The 14,890-nt window shown below is 37.9% G+C and overlaps 1 protein-coding gene across 2 annotated transcripts in view; it reads right to left on the bottom strand.

The window, feature by feature from the left end:
- Window positions 1–3,835: 3,835 nt before the first annotated feature.
- The window catches only part of LOC114664902 (junction plakoglobin-like), a 50,705-nt gene continuing 39,650 nt past the window's right edge, over window positions 3,836–14,890 (bottom strand). For both annotated transcript variants that reach the window (XM_028819215.2, XM_028819216.2), the window contains 14 exons: window positions 13,066–13,257; window positions 12,719–12,972; window positions 12,181–12,419; window positions 11,089–11,290; window positions 10,146–10,290; window positions 9,450–9,553; window positions 9,028–9,366; window positions 8,761–8,910; window positions 8,407–8,526; window positions 8,129–8,279; window positions 7,815–7,936; window positions 7,108–7,141; window positions 5,751–5,922; window positions 3,836–5,520 (listed from right to left, as the gene is read on the bottom strand). In XM_028819215.2, the coding sequence (XP_028675048.1) occupies window positions 5,774–5,922; window positions 7,108–7,141; window positions 7,815–7,936; window positions 8,129–8,279; window positions 8,407–8,526; window positions 8,761–8,910; window positions 9,028–9,366; window positions 9,450–9,553; window positions 10,146–10,290; window positions 11,089–11,290; window positions 12,181–12,419; window positions 12,719–12,972; window positions 13,066–13,257 (2,201 nt within the window). In that variant the 3' untranslated portion in view covers window positions 3,836–5,520; window positions 5,751–5,773. The remainder of the gene's footprint in view (window positions 5,521–5,750; window positions 5,923–7,107; window positions 7,142–7,814; window positions 7,937–8,128; window positions 8,280–8,406; window positions 8,527–8,760; window positions 8,911–9,027; window positions 9,367–9,449; window positions 9,554–10,145; window positions 10,291–11,088; window positions 11,291–12,180; window positions 12,420–12,718; window positions 12,973–13,065; window positions 13,258–14,890) is intronic.

The following is a 14,890-nucleotide window of genomic DNA, read 5'->3' as shown; positions in this document are numbered from 1 at the left end:
ATTCTTGGATTTACGATTCTCTAGAGAATCGCGGGCTTACTTGTTGTTAGATTTGGTTCAGCTAGACTTCATGTGCTCTTACTCTGTATGTTCACACATCTTACTACTGTACTGCTATGAAGAAGAAAACCTGAAGATTTCAATCAGTCACACATTTGTCAATGCACAGAGACAACTAAGCATGCATGTTACACAGCCTGTTGCTCATCTCCACATATTTTTACTTTCTCATATACATAATACACACAAAGTATAGGAATCATGAAAAAATTTGACCTTGAGATTTTGATGAATCTTGACTTTTTAGACCTTCTGTTGTCCGAAAAATATAATTTTTGAAATGATATATACGATATGTCTGTCTGTATGTGCATGTGAACACTATAACTCAAAATGCTCAGACCTCGGTCAATGGGATTTTGTACACCTGCTTTATATCAAAAATAAGGAATCCTATCAACTTTTGGGCCACTTACGGCGACAGGAAGTGGTACTTTACCTGAACACATTTCAGATTCTTTCTCGTAAACTATGGCTATAAATAAAGATATGATTCAAATGTTATATGGATATTAGAAATGACAAAAAATAAATAGATATAAAATTTGAGAAAAATCACGCAACCAGAAGTGGTACTTTAACTGAATACTTTGCTCAATTTTCAAGTAAACTATGGTTATAATTACAGATATATATACAAAATTTGAATCGTCTATTTATAATAATAAAAAGCAAACAGATATGAAATTTTAGAAAAATTACTCAACCGGAAGTAGTATTTTACTTAAAACAACCATCTGAATTTTTTGTATTATGCAAATGTAAATTATGTACACATTAAAAACTGCATTCAATATAACATTCTTTCAATAACTATTATTAATTTTAAGTTATACATAAGTTTAACAACAACAACATGTAAACATTGAACATGCCATGTAAATACAAAGATGTAATAAGAACAGAGCAATAAGCTGCTACGTCCCTGTCATGTTCCTGGTAATACTGTACATTTAAATTGTATGATTTTTTTTTTTTTTTTTTTTTTTAATTCCCGCCATCATTATCATAATTAAATGTCACTAAATGCAACAAATATTATATAATACTAACACTTTTTCTAGGTTTTTAGGTGACTATAACTCTTTTTACCTTGCATGTAATCGAGGTAATGCATATGTAATCATTAAAAAATTCCACCATCGTTTGACCTCCTTAAGTGCAAAAGTATTTTAATATACAGTTTGATTACAGAGATAAATGATTGTGTATCAATATTATCAATTAGCCATGACAAAGATATTTGAGAAATGCTGCTCAACTGGAAATGGTTCTGATGACCTTTTTCAGTATACAAGAAAGTCGAGGTGAGCGCACTACTGATTTCTATTTAATTAATCATACTGCCAATCAAAAGTTGCTGTTGGGACTTTTCATTCAGTTCTCAAGCTTCATTATTTTTTTGCTTTAACAAGCAAGTGGGTTGAGGATCAAAAATGTATCAAGGGCCTTTTAACCTCTTTGGCATAAACACTAAGCATGGCTCAGAATTCTATGCAATTACAGTTAACCACAAGTCAGACTGGAGGCAACATGTAGTGTAGTGATCTGCTTTACAGTTTTATGCCCAAATAATGCTCGGACAGTATTCTACTGCTATCTAGTGGATGAAATATCATGATGCAAAACGTCGAATATTTCTATGTATTTTGCCACTGTAAGATAACTCATCAATATCCATAAGTGGGGCACAGCCTCCAACTAAAGACAATGGCAAACAATGAGCCATAAAGGCAGTTTTAGAACGAAGAAATGGAACCATTCCATGAAATCAAGCTATAGTAATGACAATGTGAAATGGTTATCAGACATTGACATAGAAAGTGAAGCTGACGAATAACACGGCACTGTATGATCAAACTATCAGGATTTGTCCAGTGAATTTGGTTGTGTGGTGCAACCGTACCTGCATGATAAAAATGCAAAATAAATGAGATCAACTACAAGGACATGAAAGAAGTCAGCCAAAAGAAATGTGGAAGTAACTAAGCCTTTCACTGTGATAGCCTGCGATAACACAAGGGGCACATGAATTGTGCAGGTCAGGCATTGACATTCTACCCTATTTATCAATAGCACCTGATGACCCCGATTCTCTTGATTCACTAACACAATGTCTGACTTGTATTTCAGAATGGATGAATAGTAACTTTCTCAAGCTAAATAAAGAGAAAACTGATATCTTAGTGATTGGCAAAAATGGATACAATGAGGCTATTAGAAATAAACTGGATGCATTAGGATTAAAAGTCAAGACGGAGGTAAAAAGCTTAGGGGTAACTTGACTGTTATCTGAATTTTAAAATCGCATATTACATCACTAGGACAGCATTTTTTCACTTAAGAAACATAGCAAAAGTTAGACCTCTTATATCATTGAAAGATGCTGAGAAATTAGTTCATGTGTTTGTTTTCAGTCGGCTAGATTACTGTAACGCAATCCTCTCAGGACTCCCCAAAAAATTCATCAATCGTGTGCAACTAGTGCAGAATGCAGCTGCTAGAATCCTAACCACAAAAAGAAAATCCGAGCACATTTCTCCAGTTTTGATGTCACTACACTGGTTACCTGTGTCATTCAGGATTGACCTTAAAATTCTGCTTATGGTTTATAAAGCCTTAAATAATCTCGCTCCATCTTATATATCGGAATGTCTGACGTCTTATATTCCAAATTGCAACCTCAGATCCTCAACTGAGTGTCTCCTTAGAATTCCAAGAACAAAACTTAAAAGAAGTGGTGAGGCGGCGTTATGCACCTAAAATCTGGAATAGCCTGCCAATAGGAAAAAAACTGCTGAAAACTCATTACTTTAACATGGCCTTCTCATAACTTCACTGTAATTTAATCCTGATACTCTGTATATCCAATTCATTATAATTATTCATGGTGGCTCTAAAATCTGTACTAACCCCTACTCTCTCTTCCGTTTCCTTTTCCGGTGTCCTTTTGGTGGTATCTACTCAAAGCACCGTGATGTTCCAACAGTGATGGATTAAAAGCCATAAGTTTGTATGACCATCATCATCATCAAGTTCTTCCATGAGAACCCTAACTACAAAGAGGACTATTTCATTTATGTTAGGTAGAATGCCCAGAAGGGGATGGGTGGTCTCGTGGCCTGGAACCCCTACAGATTTTATTTTTTTTCTCCAGCCGTCTGGAGTTTTTTTTTTTTTTTTTTTTTCTGTCCCCCCCTGGTCATCGGACCTTACTCTTTTCTATGTTAATTAATGTTGTCTTATTTTAATTTCTTATTTTGTCTTTTATTTTTCTTTTCTTCATTATGTAAAGCACTTTGAGCTACTTTTTGTATGAAAATGTGCTATATAAATAAATGTTGATGTTATTCATATGCAAGCAACCAAAAACCTTAAGAAAAGCGTGCAAAGAAATGCGCTTCTTCTATCCCAAAAACAACCCTGGGCTGTGCATTGGTGATGGGAGGGAAAAAAAAAAACAAAGTTTTTGCCTCGTTTCTCCTGGAGTAAATAAAGCTAAGGAGGCAACTGAATCTCAATATCCTCCAGTGCAGAGTTGCATCTTGTTCAACACCCCCACCTCTTACAAAGGTTTCACCCTGAAAGGAGGATGACAGCAGCTATAAAATCCCTTAGGTCTTTGCTATATATAAAGAATGAGCCACCCTTCCATGTGAATAAGACTTTCTCAGTGGTGCTTGCTAGTACCTGTAAAGCAAAGTCCCAATATCTGGAAAAGGACAGAGGGTTGACAAGTACAGTGGGGAAAGGAAGATTCAAATTAAGCACTAAGTGACAGTTCAAGGACAGTTAATTTTATTATTTTTTTTTTTGTTTTACAGTTTTTCTATACAAATGAAAAAACATTCTCAAGGTTTCAAATTATTGCAGCTAATCTCACCCTTTCAAAGTAGGAGAGAATGGGTTTGGGAGAGAACTGTGTGTAAATTAGTAGAAATCATCTCTAAAGATGCACCTCTAAACAATCCCACACTGTCTCACAGTGAGACCCCCCTCCCCCCGCCAAAAAATAAAATTGTCAAATTTTGAAAAACCATTCCCCAAACAATCTATACAAAAGAAAAAAAAAAACTCACATAAAAAGCAAAAAGAAAAAAATATCCAACTCTAAAGACCAATCAGTATCAAGGACAGTTCTTCAGTATCCGCTTCATGGGAAGCAGAGGAAAACGAATGAATTAACCAATGGATGAGCAGTTCAGTTTCTAAACTTTGTAAATCATTGATGCCCGATCAAAACCAGCACCATTTGTCTGTATAATTCAAAAGATACTATTCTCTCCATGCACCACTCTAGATCTGCAGAGATCAGGAGCAATCCAACTCTGCGAGATGGGTGGTGCACAATCTCTGTGCAGCAATGGGAGAATGGCAGAAATTTACTGGATGGGCAGAACTTGGAACACACTGGTCATTTACAAATGATCAGGTATCATCTGGAAGTACAACGAATATCTGCATACACTCTACTCAAGACAGGAGTTTCAGAGCTGCACTTCACTTCCCTCAGAGCTTCCCAGTTCACAGTCCTATCTTTTGAAAAATCCTGCCATGACTGGTCTATTTTTTAAACACCTGTACACTTTGTAATTTAAAATTTCTTATTGGCATTAAACAAAAACAAAACACTTTGGAATAATTAATTTTATATATAAAATGCAGTGTAATAAAAAAAATCTCTTTGGAATACCAGGTCAACCATGCACACCACCAAGATCTGTCCTCAATAGAAACCATGACAGCAATTTCGCTCTATATTTAAACAAAAAAAAAAAAAATCTGTGATCAGCAAGATTGAAGTGGCTGATTAAGTCACACCAAGACCACAAATTCCTTTCCAAACACTTCCCGCACATATCTGTCATCTCACATTGCCTGCTGAATGGACTTGGTGCCAACTCAGACCTGCTTTGTGCTAGCTACGCCTAACTATGCTGCACCCTTGTTAATAAACATGGCCATGTTATACATCCAGCACCTCCACCACAAGGCAGATTAAAAAACACACACCCACGCACACACGCATACATACGGACACTCACGCCCAGTCTACAGGTGCTGGAACCTGCTAAAAAATAATTTAAAATGGCAATGCCAAATTTTAAATAGATGGTGTTCCTTTTTTAATATAAAGAGGACAGACAAATGTAGCATACATTTTCCTAAAACAAAACTGTAGATTAGCTGGAACTGAAACTGGATTATTACATTTAAGGATGTACGCTTTTAAAACCATAAAAAAAAATAGGTTTAAACCATATATATATATTTATATTTATATATAGGAAAATTACTTAATCTGCATTAAAATTCTCATGAAACGCAAAAAAATTTTTTTTTTTTTTTAAATAGTTCCCAAAAACTGCTTCTTATTCTGGCAGGCACTTCTCTGGCAAGCCTAATTCCTCAGTGGTCTAGGCAGCTCTTCTAGTTCTTTTGTGTTTGTAGAGAAAAAATCTGCAAGAAAGGGGAGGGAAAACAACTTCAATATACAAATTGTATGAAAACAACTATTATCCATTAATTACACATCTTTAATGGAGATGAGAGGGTTTATAATGACATGGTATATATAGGGGCTTGAAAGATACACAACTATAGTGAATATTCATTTGAACTGAATTGATTCTAATAATATGAACAGGACTTAAGAACCAGTTCTTGTTTCTCATTTTCAATCTGCATACCTGAATCAATGCTGAATTAAGGATTAAGCCATCCGGTGGTCTGGATAGTGCAGGCCATCATACCCATCTTGTGCAAAGTCTACATCTTCAATGTCATGCATATTATTGTCTAGGTGGTCCATACCCATGTCACCTGGGTAGCCATAGTTGACAGGGTATGCCGGATCCATTTCTGCAAGGGGAGGAATACTCATAATTATGTATCTACAGAAGTAAAGCTGGAATAGCCTGCCAGTAGGAATTCGCCAGGCTAATACAGTGGAGCACTTTAAAAAACTACTGAAAACACATTACTTTAACATGGCCTTCTCATAACTTCACTGTAATTTAATCCTGATACTCTGTATATCCAATTCATTATAATAACTATTCATTCAAAATCTGTACTAACCCCTACTCTCTCTTCTGTTTCCTTTTCCGGTGTCCTGTTGGTGGTGGCATGCGCCACCACCATCTACCCAAAGCACCATGATGTTCCAACAATGATGGATGGATTAAAAGCCAGAAGTCTGTATGACCATCAGCATCAAGTGACTCCGTGAAAAACCCGAACTACAAAGAGGACTATTTCATTTATGTTAGGTAGAATGCCCAAAGGGGACTGGGCGGTCTCGTGGCCTGGAACCCCTACAGATTTTATTTTTTTCTCCAGCCTTCTGGAGTTTTTTTTTTGTTTTTTCTGTCCACCCTGGCCATCGGACCTTACTCCTTTCTATGTTAACTAATGTTGTCTTATTTTAATTTCTTATTTTGTCTTTTATTTTTCTTCTCTTCATTATGTAAAGCACTTTGAGCTACTTTTTGTATGAAAATGTGCTATATAAATAAATGTTGTTGTTGTAAAGCAACACTGAGCAACTCTGTTTAAATACAGACAAGAAACATTAAAATAAGCCAGAGACCTTGGATCCTCAGCAGTCAATAAGTAGTGCTGTGTAATTACTGTGATACAGGAGAAAATGGTGCTGTTAAGCACCTGTTATAATTATGCTGGTTTGTCCTAGAGAGTAAGAATGGAATAGCACTCCAATTAATACTTCTCTAAGCCAGCCATCTTATCTGTGTAAAAAAAAAAAAAAAATCTAAAACCAACATCTCCCAGCAGTAATTGGGCCAGTTAGTCACATGAATAGGAAGAGGCGGACATCTTCATTTAAAATGTTCTTGGGAGAATACTGGACTGGAGAGTCGCCCACCTAGTTTTGAGGTAACAACTTTTTGGCAAATCAGACAGATTTTTAGCTAAATTAATAATTCCAAAAAAAAGTTAACACATATCATGAACCCATGATAAGTGTGCACTTAAGACTGTAGAAGGAAGAAATGAATCAAGTAAATTAATGGAGTTGGAACTTACCATCCTGATAATGATCCACATTCATATTGTGAGCCTAAGGGAAATAGAAAAAATCTTTAGTGACAATCTACACGTTTTTAGGATTACACTGAACTGCATACATGAAATCAATGGTGGCAACACACCATACACTACTATTGAAATGAAGAAAACAGTAAACATTTTACATTATGACACCTGTAACTACAGGGAAAAGGATAACCCTTTCTAAAAGGGCCTGATATTTTCTACAGCTGGCATCAAAGCTCTGGTCCAGTGGACTTTCTGTACCTAAGCCTACATGTCAGCCGCATTTTTCATAGTTAATTTGCTACCATGTATTTTAAAAGACAAAACCCTTCCACATTCAGGGATCATCATAATGAAGGTTCAAAATATAATTTTTCCTAAGAGTAGGAAGGCAGGATATTCAGTAGGGTGGTCCCAATGTTTGTCAACTGGAAAACAGCAATTGTACATAAATCGTAACCAAAGCAATTTCACTAACTTCTCATTTAATTGGTGTAAACACCAAGATCTATTAAAATGATAAAGGCCAGGGTTTACATATTACAGGTATACTGAACTCTACAGACAGAGTTTGAAGTTGCAGTAGAATGTGTTGATCTGGAATAACTGCAACACTGTCTATATCAACATGCCTCTTATTTACTTAAAGGGCTCAACAATAAATAAAGGTTTCTCAGAATTTGAAAAGTGTTACTTACTGCTTCCCAAGCAGAAGGATCATGTTTAAACAGAGAGTGGGTCAGCTCTACTGATACTCTCTTTTTGTAGTCCAAATTCTTGTCTTCAGAAATGCGGAAAAGCACAGCAGCAGCATAGGTAGCTATGAAGAAACAAGGAAAGATGCACAGGAAGAGCATTTGAGAGCAACAGGTCTGTTAGTTTAACATATGTTTTATCTTATGCAGAATTACCATGGAGACAACCAGGAGAGCAAGGTTAAAACATTTCACACTCCCCACCCAAATTAACAAACACACACTGATGAGTCCAAATATAAGACTGAAGAACTCACCAATGCCTTCATTGCTGGAATGCAGAAGCTCCATTAGTGGGGCCGAGGCACCTTCACTATCAATAATTTCAGCCGCTTTTTTGTCCAGAGAAAGCTCACAAAGAACCCCAGCAGCCACCCTCTTCACGTTCTCAATCGGAGAGTACAGGAGCTGTGCCACAGGATTCAGTTTAGAGTGGTGCATTTTTTTTTTTTTTTTTTTGTAAACCGTGATTCTTACTCAATTTTCAGGGACAGTGACAAAACAGGCTATAACAACAAGTAAAGAAGTCTCTTACCTGCACAAAAAGGGGAATAGTATTTAGGCTGGCAGTGGCAGTACGGTTGGTGGGATCCCGAGCAAGGATGTGTAATGCACCAGTGGAGCCTTCTACAATCTCTTCCATCCTCACTCCATCCTGCGTAGAAAGCAGCAAGTTAACAATCAACCAATAAGACAAGGCAAATTTCATCTTTTCCAACTGCCCCGAGCTCCTTGGTTCATGACTTTCCTGCAAAGTTCCTAGTTAGAGGACACTTATTTAATACTATGGAAAACAGAAAAGACCCCATTTACACAGGCCCCAATAAACATTTAACCTTGCACACAAAAACCACCAACCTCTGATGAACTGTAACCAAAGTTTTATTACCTGGTATGTCTGCTGTGTGGTGGTGTGACGCATCATATCCTGGTGGGACTTGACCAGCAGCTGAGTAATGTAAGATATTGCTCCAGCCTCTCTGAGTGGAGTTTGGTTAGATGGACACAATGCCAGGTTGCGAACCAGTCCTACGGTTGCCTAGAAACAGTGGGGTAGGGATTTGAGGGGGAAGGAATAAAAAAGTAAACAAGGTTAACAGACTAGCAACTTCTCACACTGCTGAATAAGGACTTGTATTTCACATTAGCATTTTACCTTGATCACTGGCCAATAATTTGGCTGCTGAAGGAGCTGGACAATGGCTGGGATACCATAGTGGATGCGAACAGCATTTTGAGCAATTTCAGCATCAGGATGGCGACTGGTTAGGTGTCGAAGGGCACAAACAGCTGGCTCAACAATATCCTGTTTTGATGAAGCACGCAAGATGGTGTGAATCAGTGCCTCAACTCCATTATACTGGGTAACCAAGGTTTTGTTGCGACTGTTGTTGCAGGTCAAGTTGGAAAGGATGCCCGTGGCACAGGTCAAAACATCCAAGTCACCCTTCTCCAGTTGATTAACCAACATCTGAAGCAAATTATCCAGGCCGTCCTTATAAAGCAAGAGGCAGAGTGATCAGTATGAGTGCACATGAAGAATTTGTGGTGAAACTATCTATATCCATCTTTTTGCACCTGTTTAGTGGCGGCATCAGAGAGATTCCTCATTGTCCACAGGCAGTTCTGTTGCAGTCTGGTCTTTGAATCTGTCACATGTTTCCCAAGAGCCTGCATGCCACCTGAATGATTTGGGTTAGACAAGATATCTTAGGAAAACAGGAACAAGCCTGGAGTTAAATACCTAAAATCCACGCTTCTCTCTAATTTCATACCACATCAGAACCACTTTGATTGTAATATAAATTCCTCCGAGGGGCATTATAACACGGCTGCTGTTTACATCAAGTACTTAATTCTTCTGTCCCATAGACTCTAAAGCAACTATAGCAAAGTCAGGCCACCCACAAGTAGACATTAAAACACATCCATCAATTTTTCTCCAGGAGACTGCTGCAGAGAGCCAGCTTCAATACCAGAATTATCAGGCATGAGGCTAAAACAAGTCAGTACCTTGCAGGACACATAAGGTCCAATTTAGTGTTAGCAGTCTACCTGAAAGAGTAAACTGTGTGGGAAAACAAGTGTCTCTGAAGGAAACACTCTTATGCATGGAATTTTTAGATTTCACACACTTACACGGAACTCTAGCCAAGAATCATTACTGGGTCCAGGCACTGTGAAGCCGTGGAACTGCCTACTGCACCATGTTACTTCTTGTTGAATAAAATGTTTTTCAGTTGACCAAAATAACACCTTTATAAATAGATTTACCAGCTTCAACGATGGCAGGTTTGTTGCTAGGGCACACAGACAACACTTTCAGCACTCTACTAGTTGTCCAGAGAAGCTTTTCATAATCAGAGTTGCGCATGATATGTACCAGGCCTTCAGGGCCTCCATTTGCCAGGATGATCAGCTAAAGAGACAAAGGCAGAAGAATGAAGCATTTATTACTGGTTCCAGGTTGGCAAAAAATGTCCCCCACTACTGAGAACTGTTTCATAATAAACACCTCCAGCAGTGTCTCAATTTTCATACTGCACATATGCTGGTAAACTTGAGGTTTAATGACATATGATCCCTGTCAAAACAAATCTACACCAAGACTTCCCGATCTCCTTAATATCACCACTTGCCTGCATCATTTCTATACATGTGGAAAGTTAAACATTCACCCTTTACACACACCACTCACCCCTATCACTCCAATTCAAAGTTAGCATATTTTACTTTTCTCAAGCATTTCAAAGGACACCTATATCACACAAATGCTACTACTGTTGAGGTTCTTAGTAAGTGACAAAGATGCAGTGGTTTGCTCCACTACCTCATAGCTTTTACGCCTTAGATTCAAATGGTTATCCACAAACTGTCAATGGAGGGTGCCTATGCCTACAAAGGCTTTTTCTAGTTACTCCAGTTTTCTTCCAAACCTCTAAAGCAGGTTACAGTGACATGTGGTCCTAAGATGGTCCTACAAGTGTATCATGTGATGGACTGGTGCCCCATCTAAAACTAGTATCTGCTTTACACCCAACGTAACTACGATGGAACCTAGCAAATCTCCCTACTTCCATCATTTACTGTCAAAATAAATTCAGTGAGGCAGAATTTTATCACAATATTACCCAAATTTATTTAAGACCATCCATTTTTTTTCAGCTTCATTAATCATTTACCCAAATTAAATACTAGATTTTTAACCCAGCCTTACCTTGCTTTCCTGGTTGCCAAAAGACAACAGCTGCAGGCAGTCTGTGGTGATAGCAAGGAATTTTGGATTGTTCTTCCTCAGTAGAGGTACCATCTTTTGGAGACCATCTGCCAAACGAACGGCCATCTTTGCTCCCTCCTGATGTAAAAGCAGGTTGTGTAGGGTAGTGATAGCATAGAAGAGCACCGCTTCAATTGGAGAACTGGTTCATAAAAAGGAAAAGGATGGATCATTAGTTGGACCATTAAATGAGAGTTGATAAAAAAAGGCTGCTTCCAAGGATGTATAACATCTCCTTCAGAAAAGATTAAGGATGCAAAAGAAAAAGCTTTTGTGTGAATGTCATATATGTTTCTGCAAATGCATTTGGTTCTGATGCTCTACATTATGCTACTCAAACTTAAAATACCAACATTAAAAAGCAATTCAGTCTTACTGGTTTTGAACATTACTACCAGAATTTATAGCATAGAAGAGCTATGGTGTAGAAAGTTGGATGCTGAACTTGAAAATCACAAGGTTGCAGATTCAAGTGTCGCTGTGTGATCCTGACTAAGTCACTTCTATGCTTATGCTCCATTATTGTATTGTTTTGAGCATCTCCACTGCACTGGCTTCTTGCTTTCCTGCATCCTGACAGTCTCCTTGTGTTGCACCTTATGCTGTTAGAATAGAATTCAGTTCCTCTAACCCAAAACTGGATTAAGCACATTTCAGAATGCACTTTCCCAAAATTGAGTACAAAAGGTAACAGCTTCTACTAAATAGTTAGTAATATTGTCATATATAGAGAGTTCAGTCATATTTTTTTTACTTTAATATCTAACCAATTCAATATTTTGAGATTTTCAAGCACCATGATAAACTAGAATGTATACTATATAAAATAATTCCAAGGACAAACCAAATTCATGGTGTAGGCATGACCTGTACTAAAACAAAACAGTTTTAAAATTGAGTCATGATAGCACAATAATTTATTGCTACCTAAAACTGACATTATAGACAATTCAGTGCTCAGCAATAGTTTTCCTGTGAGTTGTGAAGTTCTGTTGATATTGCCAGCAAGAAAAAGATTATGGAAAAGCATACCTCAGCATGCGCACAAGTGCAGGGATGCCACCCGATTTGAAAATTGACAGGAGGCCCTCACGATGATGGGAAAGGTTGTGAAGAATGCTTGCAGTGCAGCGAGAAGTCTCCATGTCGCTAGTGTTCTGCATGGTGCGTACCACAGCAGCCACCATCTGAGGGGACTGCATCAAAGCATGTCGTGAAGCTTGTTTCCGTGCTAGCTGATTAACAATCATTGCTGCCTTGTTGACCACCACCTGAAAGGCCAAGAGCAATTTAACTTCAGTCAGTCATACATTTCTGAATTCATAGTGTGCTCCTCCAACAAATGCATCCATCACGTTTGCATGCACAGAAACAGGCATTTGATTCTTGATAGCTTTACCATGTTCTTCCATAGGTTCTAGCCACACATACACGTTTAATAACCTGGATCCTATGCTACTAAAGTTCCACTCCACAAATACAATCTCATGTATAGTCAGGTTTAAATGACATGTGAAAACGGACTCTCACTCAAGGTTTTAGAGTATGCACATCCCTAACCACACTGTACCTGGTCCTCATCATTCAGCAGCTTGGTCAGTTCTGGTATGGCACGTGTTGCCAGCTCAGCATCATCTTGATAATTGATGAGATGAACGATGGCAGTTTTTAACATCTGGGAAGGTTCGGCCAGTCTCTGAACATTAGTTTGCTGGCTTAGGTCTAACTGAGTAGAAAGTATTTGTGTGCCTTCATCTAGAGTCTCTGGGTACATGGCAGCTCTCACTCTCTGAGCTCTGGTCATGGCATACTTGGTATCCATTTCTGTACAGTGAAAAAAAGAGTTAGCAAGAGACAAAACCTACTTTAAAGAAATTATTTCTGTTGAAACCTGCACAAAGACACAACAGGGCTTACCTGGTAGGGTATTTTGTGTATAGGTCGTTGTGGTATATGTGGTGTACTTCTGAGTGTAATCATCATCATCTGGTACACCATGCAGAGAATGGCTGGCAGTCTGGATCCCTGAATCATAGGCGTAAGTCTTCTGCCACTCACCTACTTTAACCGGACCCTCCAACACCATGTCCAGCTCTGCCATGTTCAGTCCTGGGATATAATAAAATAAAATAAAACCACACATAAAAGCTTATCCACCACCTACAAAAGAAGGATAGAAACAAAAAACAGTCTACGATGTAGAGGTCAAGTGCTCATTCAATTCCTTATCAAGTTTGTACAACTCAACTGTTAAGTGTGGTGGGGAGAACAAAACTTAACCTCGAATTGTCTTGCAATAACATTTATGATTCACAGGAATCCCCTTACTTTGAATCCAAAGTATGGTAGGCTATTTAATATATTGGATTGTTTCTTTGTACACATAGTAACTTTGTAACATACTCTTGTTAAACTGAACAAACTGAATTGCATACTGATATGCAAGTAAACAAAAAGATCCACACACAATGTTTGAAACTGGAAATAGTAAACTATATGTGGGAAAACACAACTTTGGGACTCTGCTTTAGTACCTCAGACTAGTGAACCATAGCATTTGCACACTTCTCCACATAAAAAATGAAGTAAATTTAGTTTTTTTCTTTGTACTGTTACATGCTACACATGACTACTGTTTATTCTGTGTTCTTTCATGTGCCATCTTTTGTGCTTCACTATGAATTAAGATTCGCATAGAATAGTGTCACAGACCCAAACTGCAGTACTTATCTGCAATCCAAAGAAATGTGACCACATTTTGCCCACAGTAAAACAAAAGTGATTGTTTAAAATAGCACACAGAGAAAAACTGGAATTTCTATGGATAAAAGATTCTTAGGAAAGTAAATTCAAAGGATTGCAGCTTACTGTAGTATAATTTGTACAGATTTTTCTAAATTGGTACATATATGTATAAACAAACTCAAAAAATTGCTGGGTAAAACATGCAAAGCTTCATGGAGTCATCATTTAAAACTCTGACATCCATGCAAAGCAATTACTGAAGGTTTGGAAAAGTTTTTTTCAACTGTTCAGTAGAACATTTTCTTGGTACTTATGCACCAATTGATTTGCCACCAATCTAAACTGGCTGATTTTCACTACAAAAGACTATCAGTGATCAGTATATTCCTCAATCTCAAAAACATTTCTCCAGCATCTTCCTTTCTAAGCTTTAATTTAGTTTTAGTGCTCCTTTACACAAGGTGTTATGAAGTTGAGCTCTCTCCTTTTGATGTGAACGTCCTATAAATAGAGAGCAGTAAGGCAGACTTTACCAGATAGAGAGAATACTGCAATATTTGCCTATTAGAGACAGTGGAGTAAAACTGAGAAAAATCAATCTAAGGAGCAGGGGCAAAGCTATGGTCACCCACCCTCCCCCAATTCAGAAACCAGGCCACCACATCCCAGTTTCATTTTCATTAATGTTAATCAACAATTGTCAATCATTTGAGCCAAACATATTCAAGGGAACTGTGGTGGGTTGGCGTCCTGCCCGGGATTGGTTCCTGCCTTGCGCCCTGTGTTGGCTGGGATTGGCTCCAGCAAACCCCCGTGACCGTGTGTTCGGATTCAGCGGGTTGGCAAATGGATGGATGGATATTCAAAGGAACCCCCACAAAACTTACCAAACATGAACGAAAGAAGCCAAGCTAAACTTAAAGACTAAAATTAACCCACCTTAAAAAAAAAAAAAAAAAAAAAAGAATAAAAACAATAGAGAGTGGTGATAAACAGA

This window comes from Erpetoichthys calabaricus, chromosome 14 (genome assembly GCF_900747795.2).
Source record: "Erpetoichthys calabaricus chromosome 14, fErpCal1.3, whole genome shotgun sequence".
Classification (NCBI taxonomy): Eukaryota; Metazoa; Chordata; class Cladistia; order Polypteriformes; family Polypteridae; genus Erpetoichthys; species Erpetoichthys calabaricus.
Note: the sequence above shows the minus strand (reverse complement) of the source record. Positions and strands in the feature narration are given on the sequence as shown.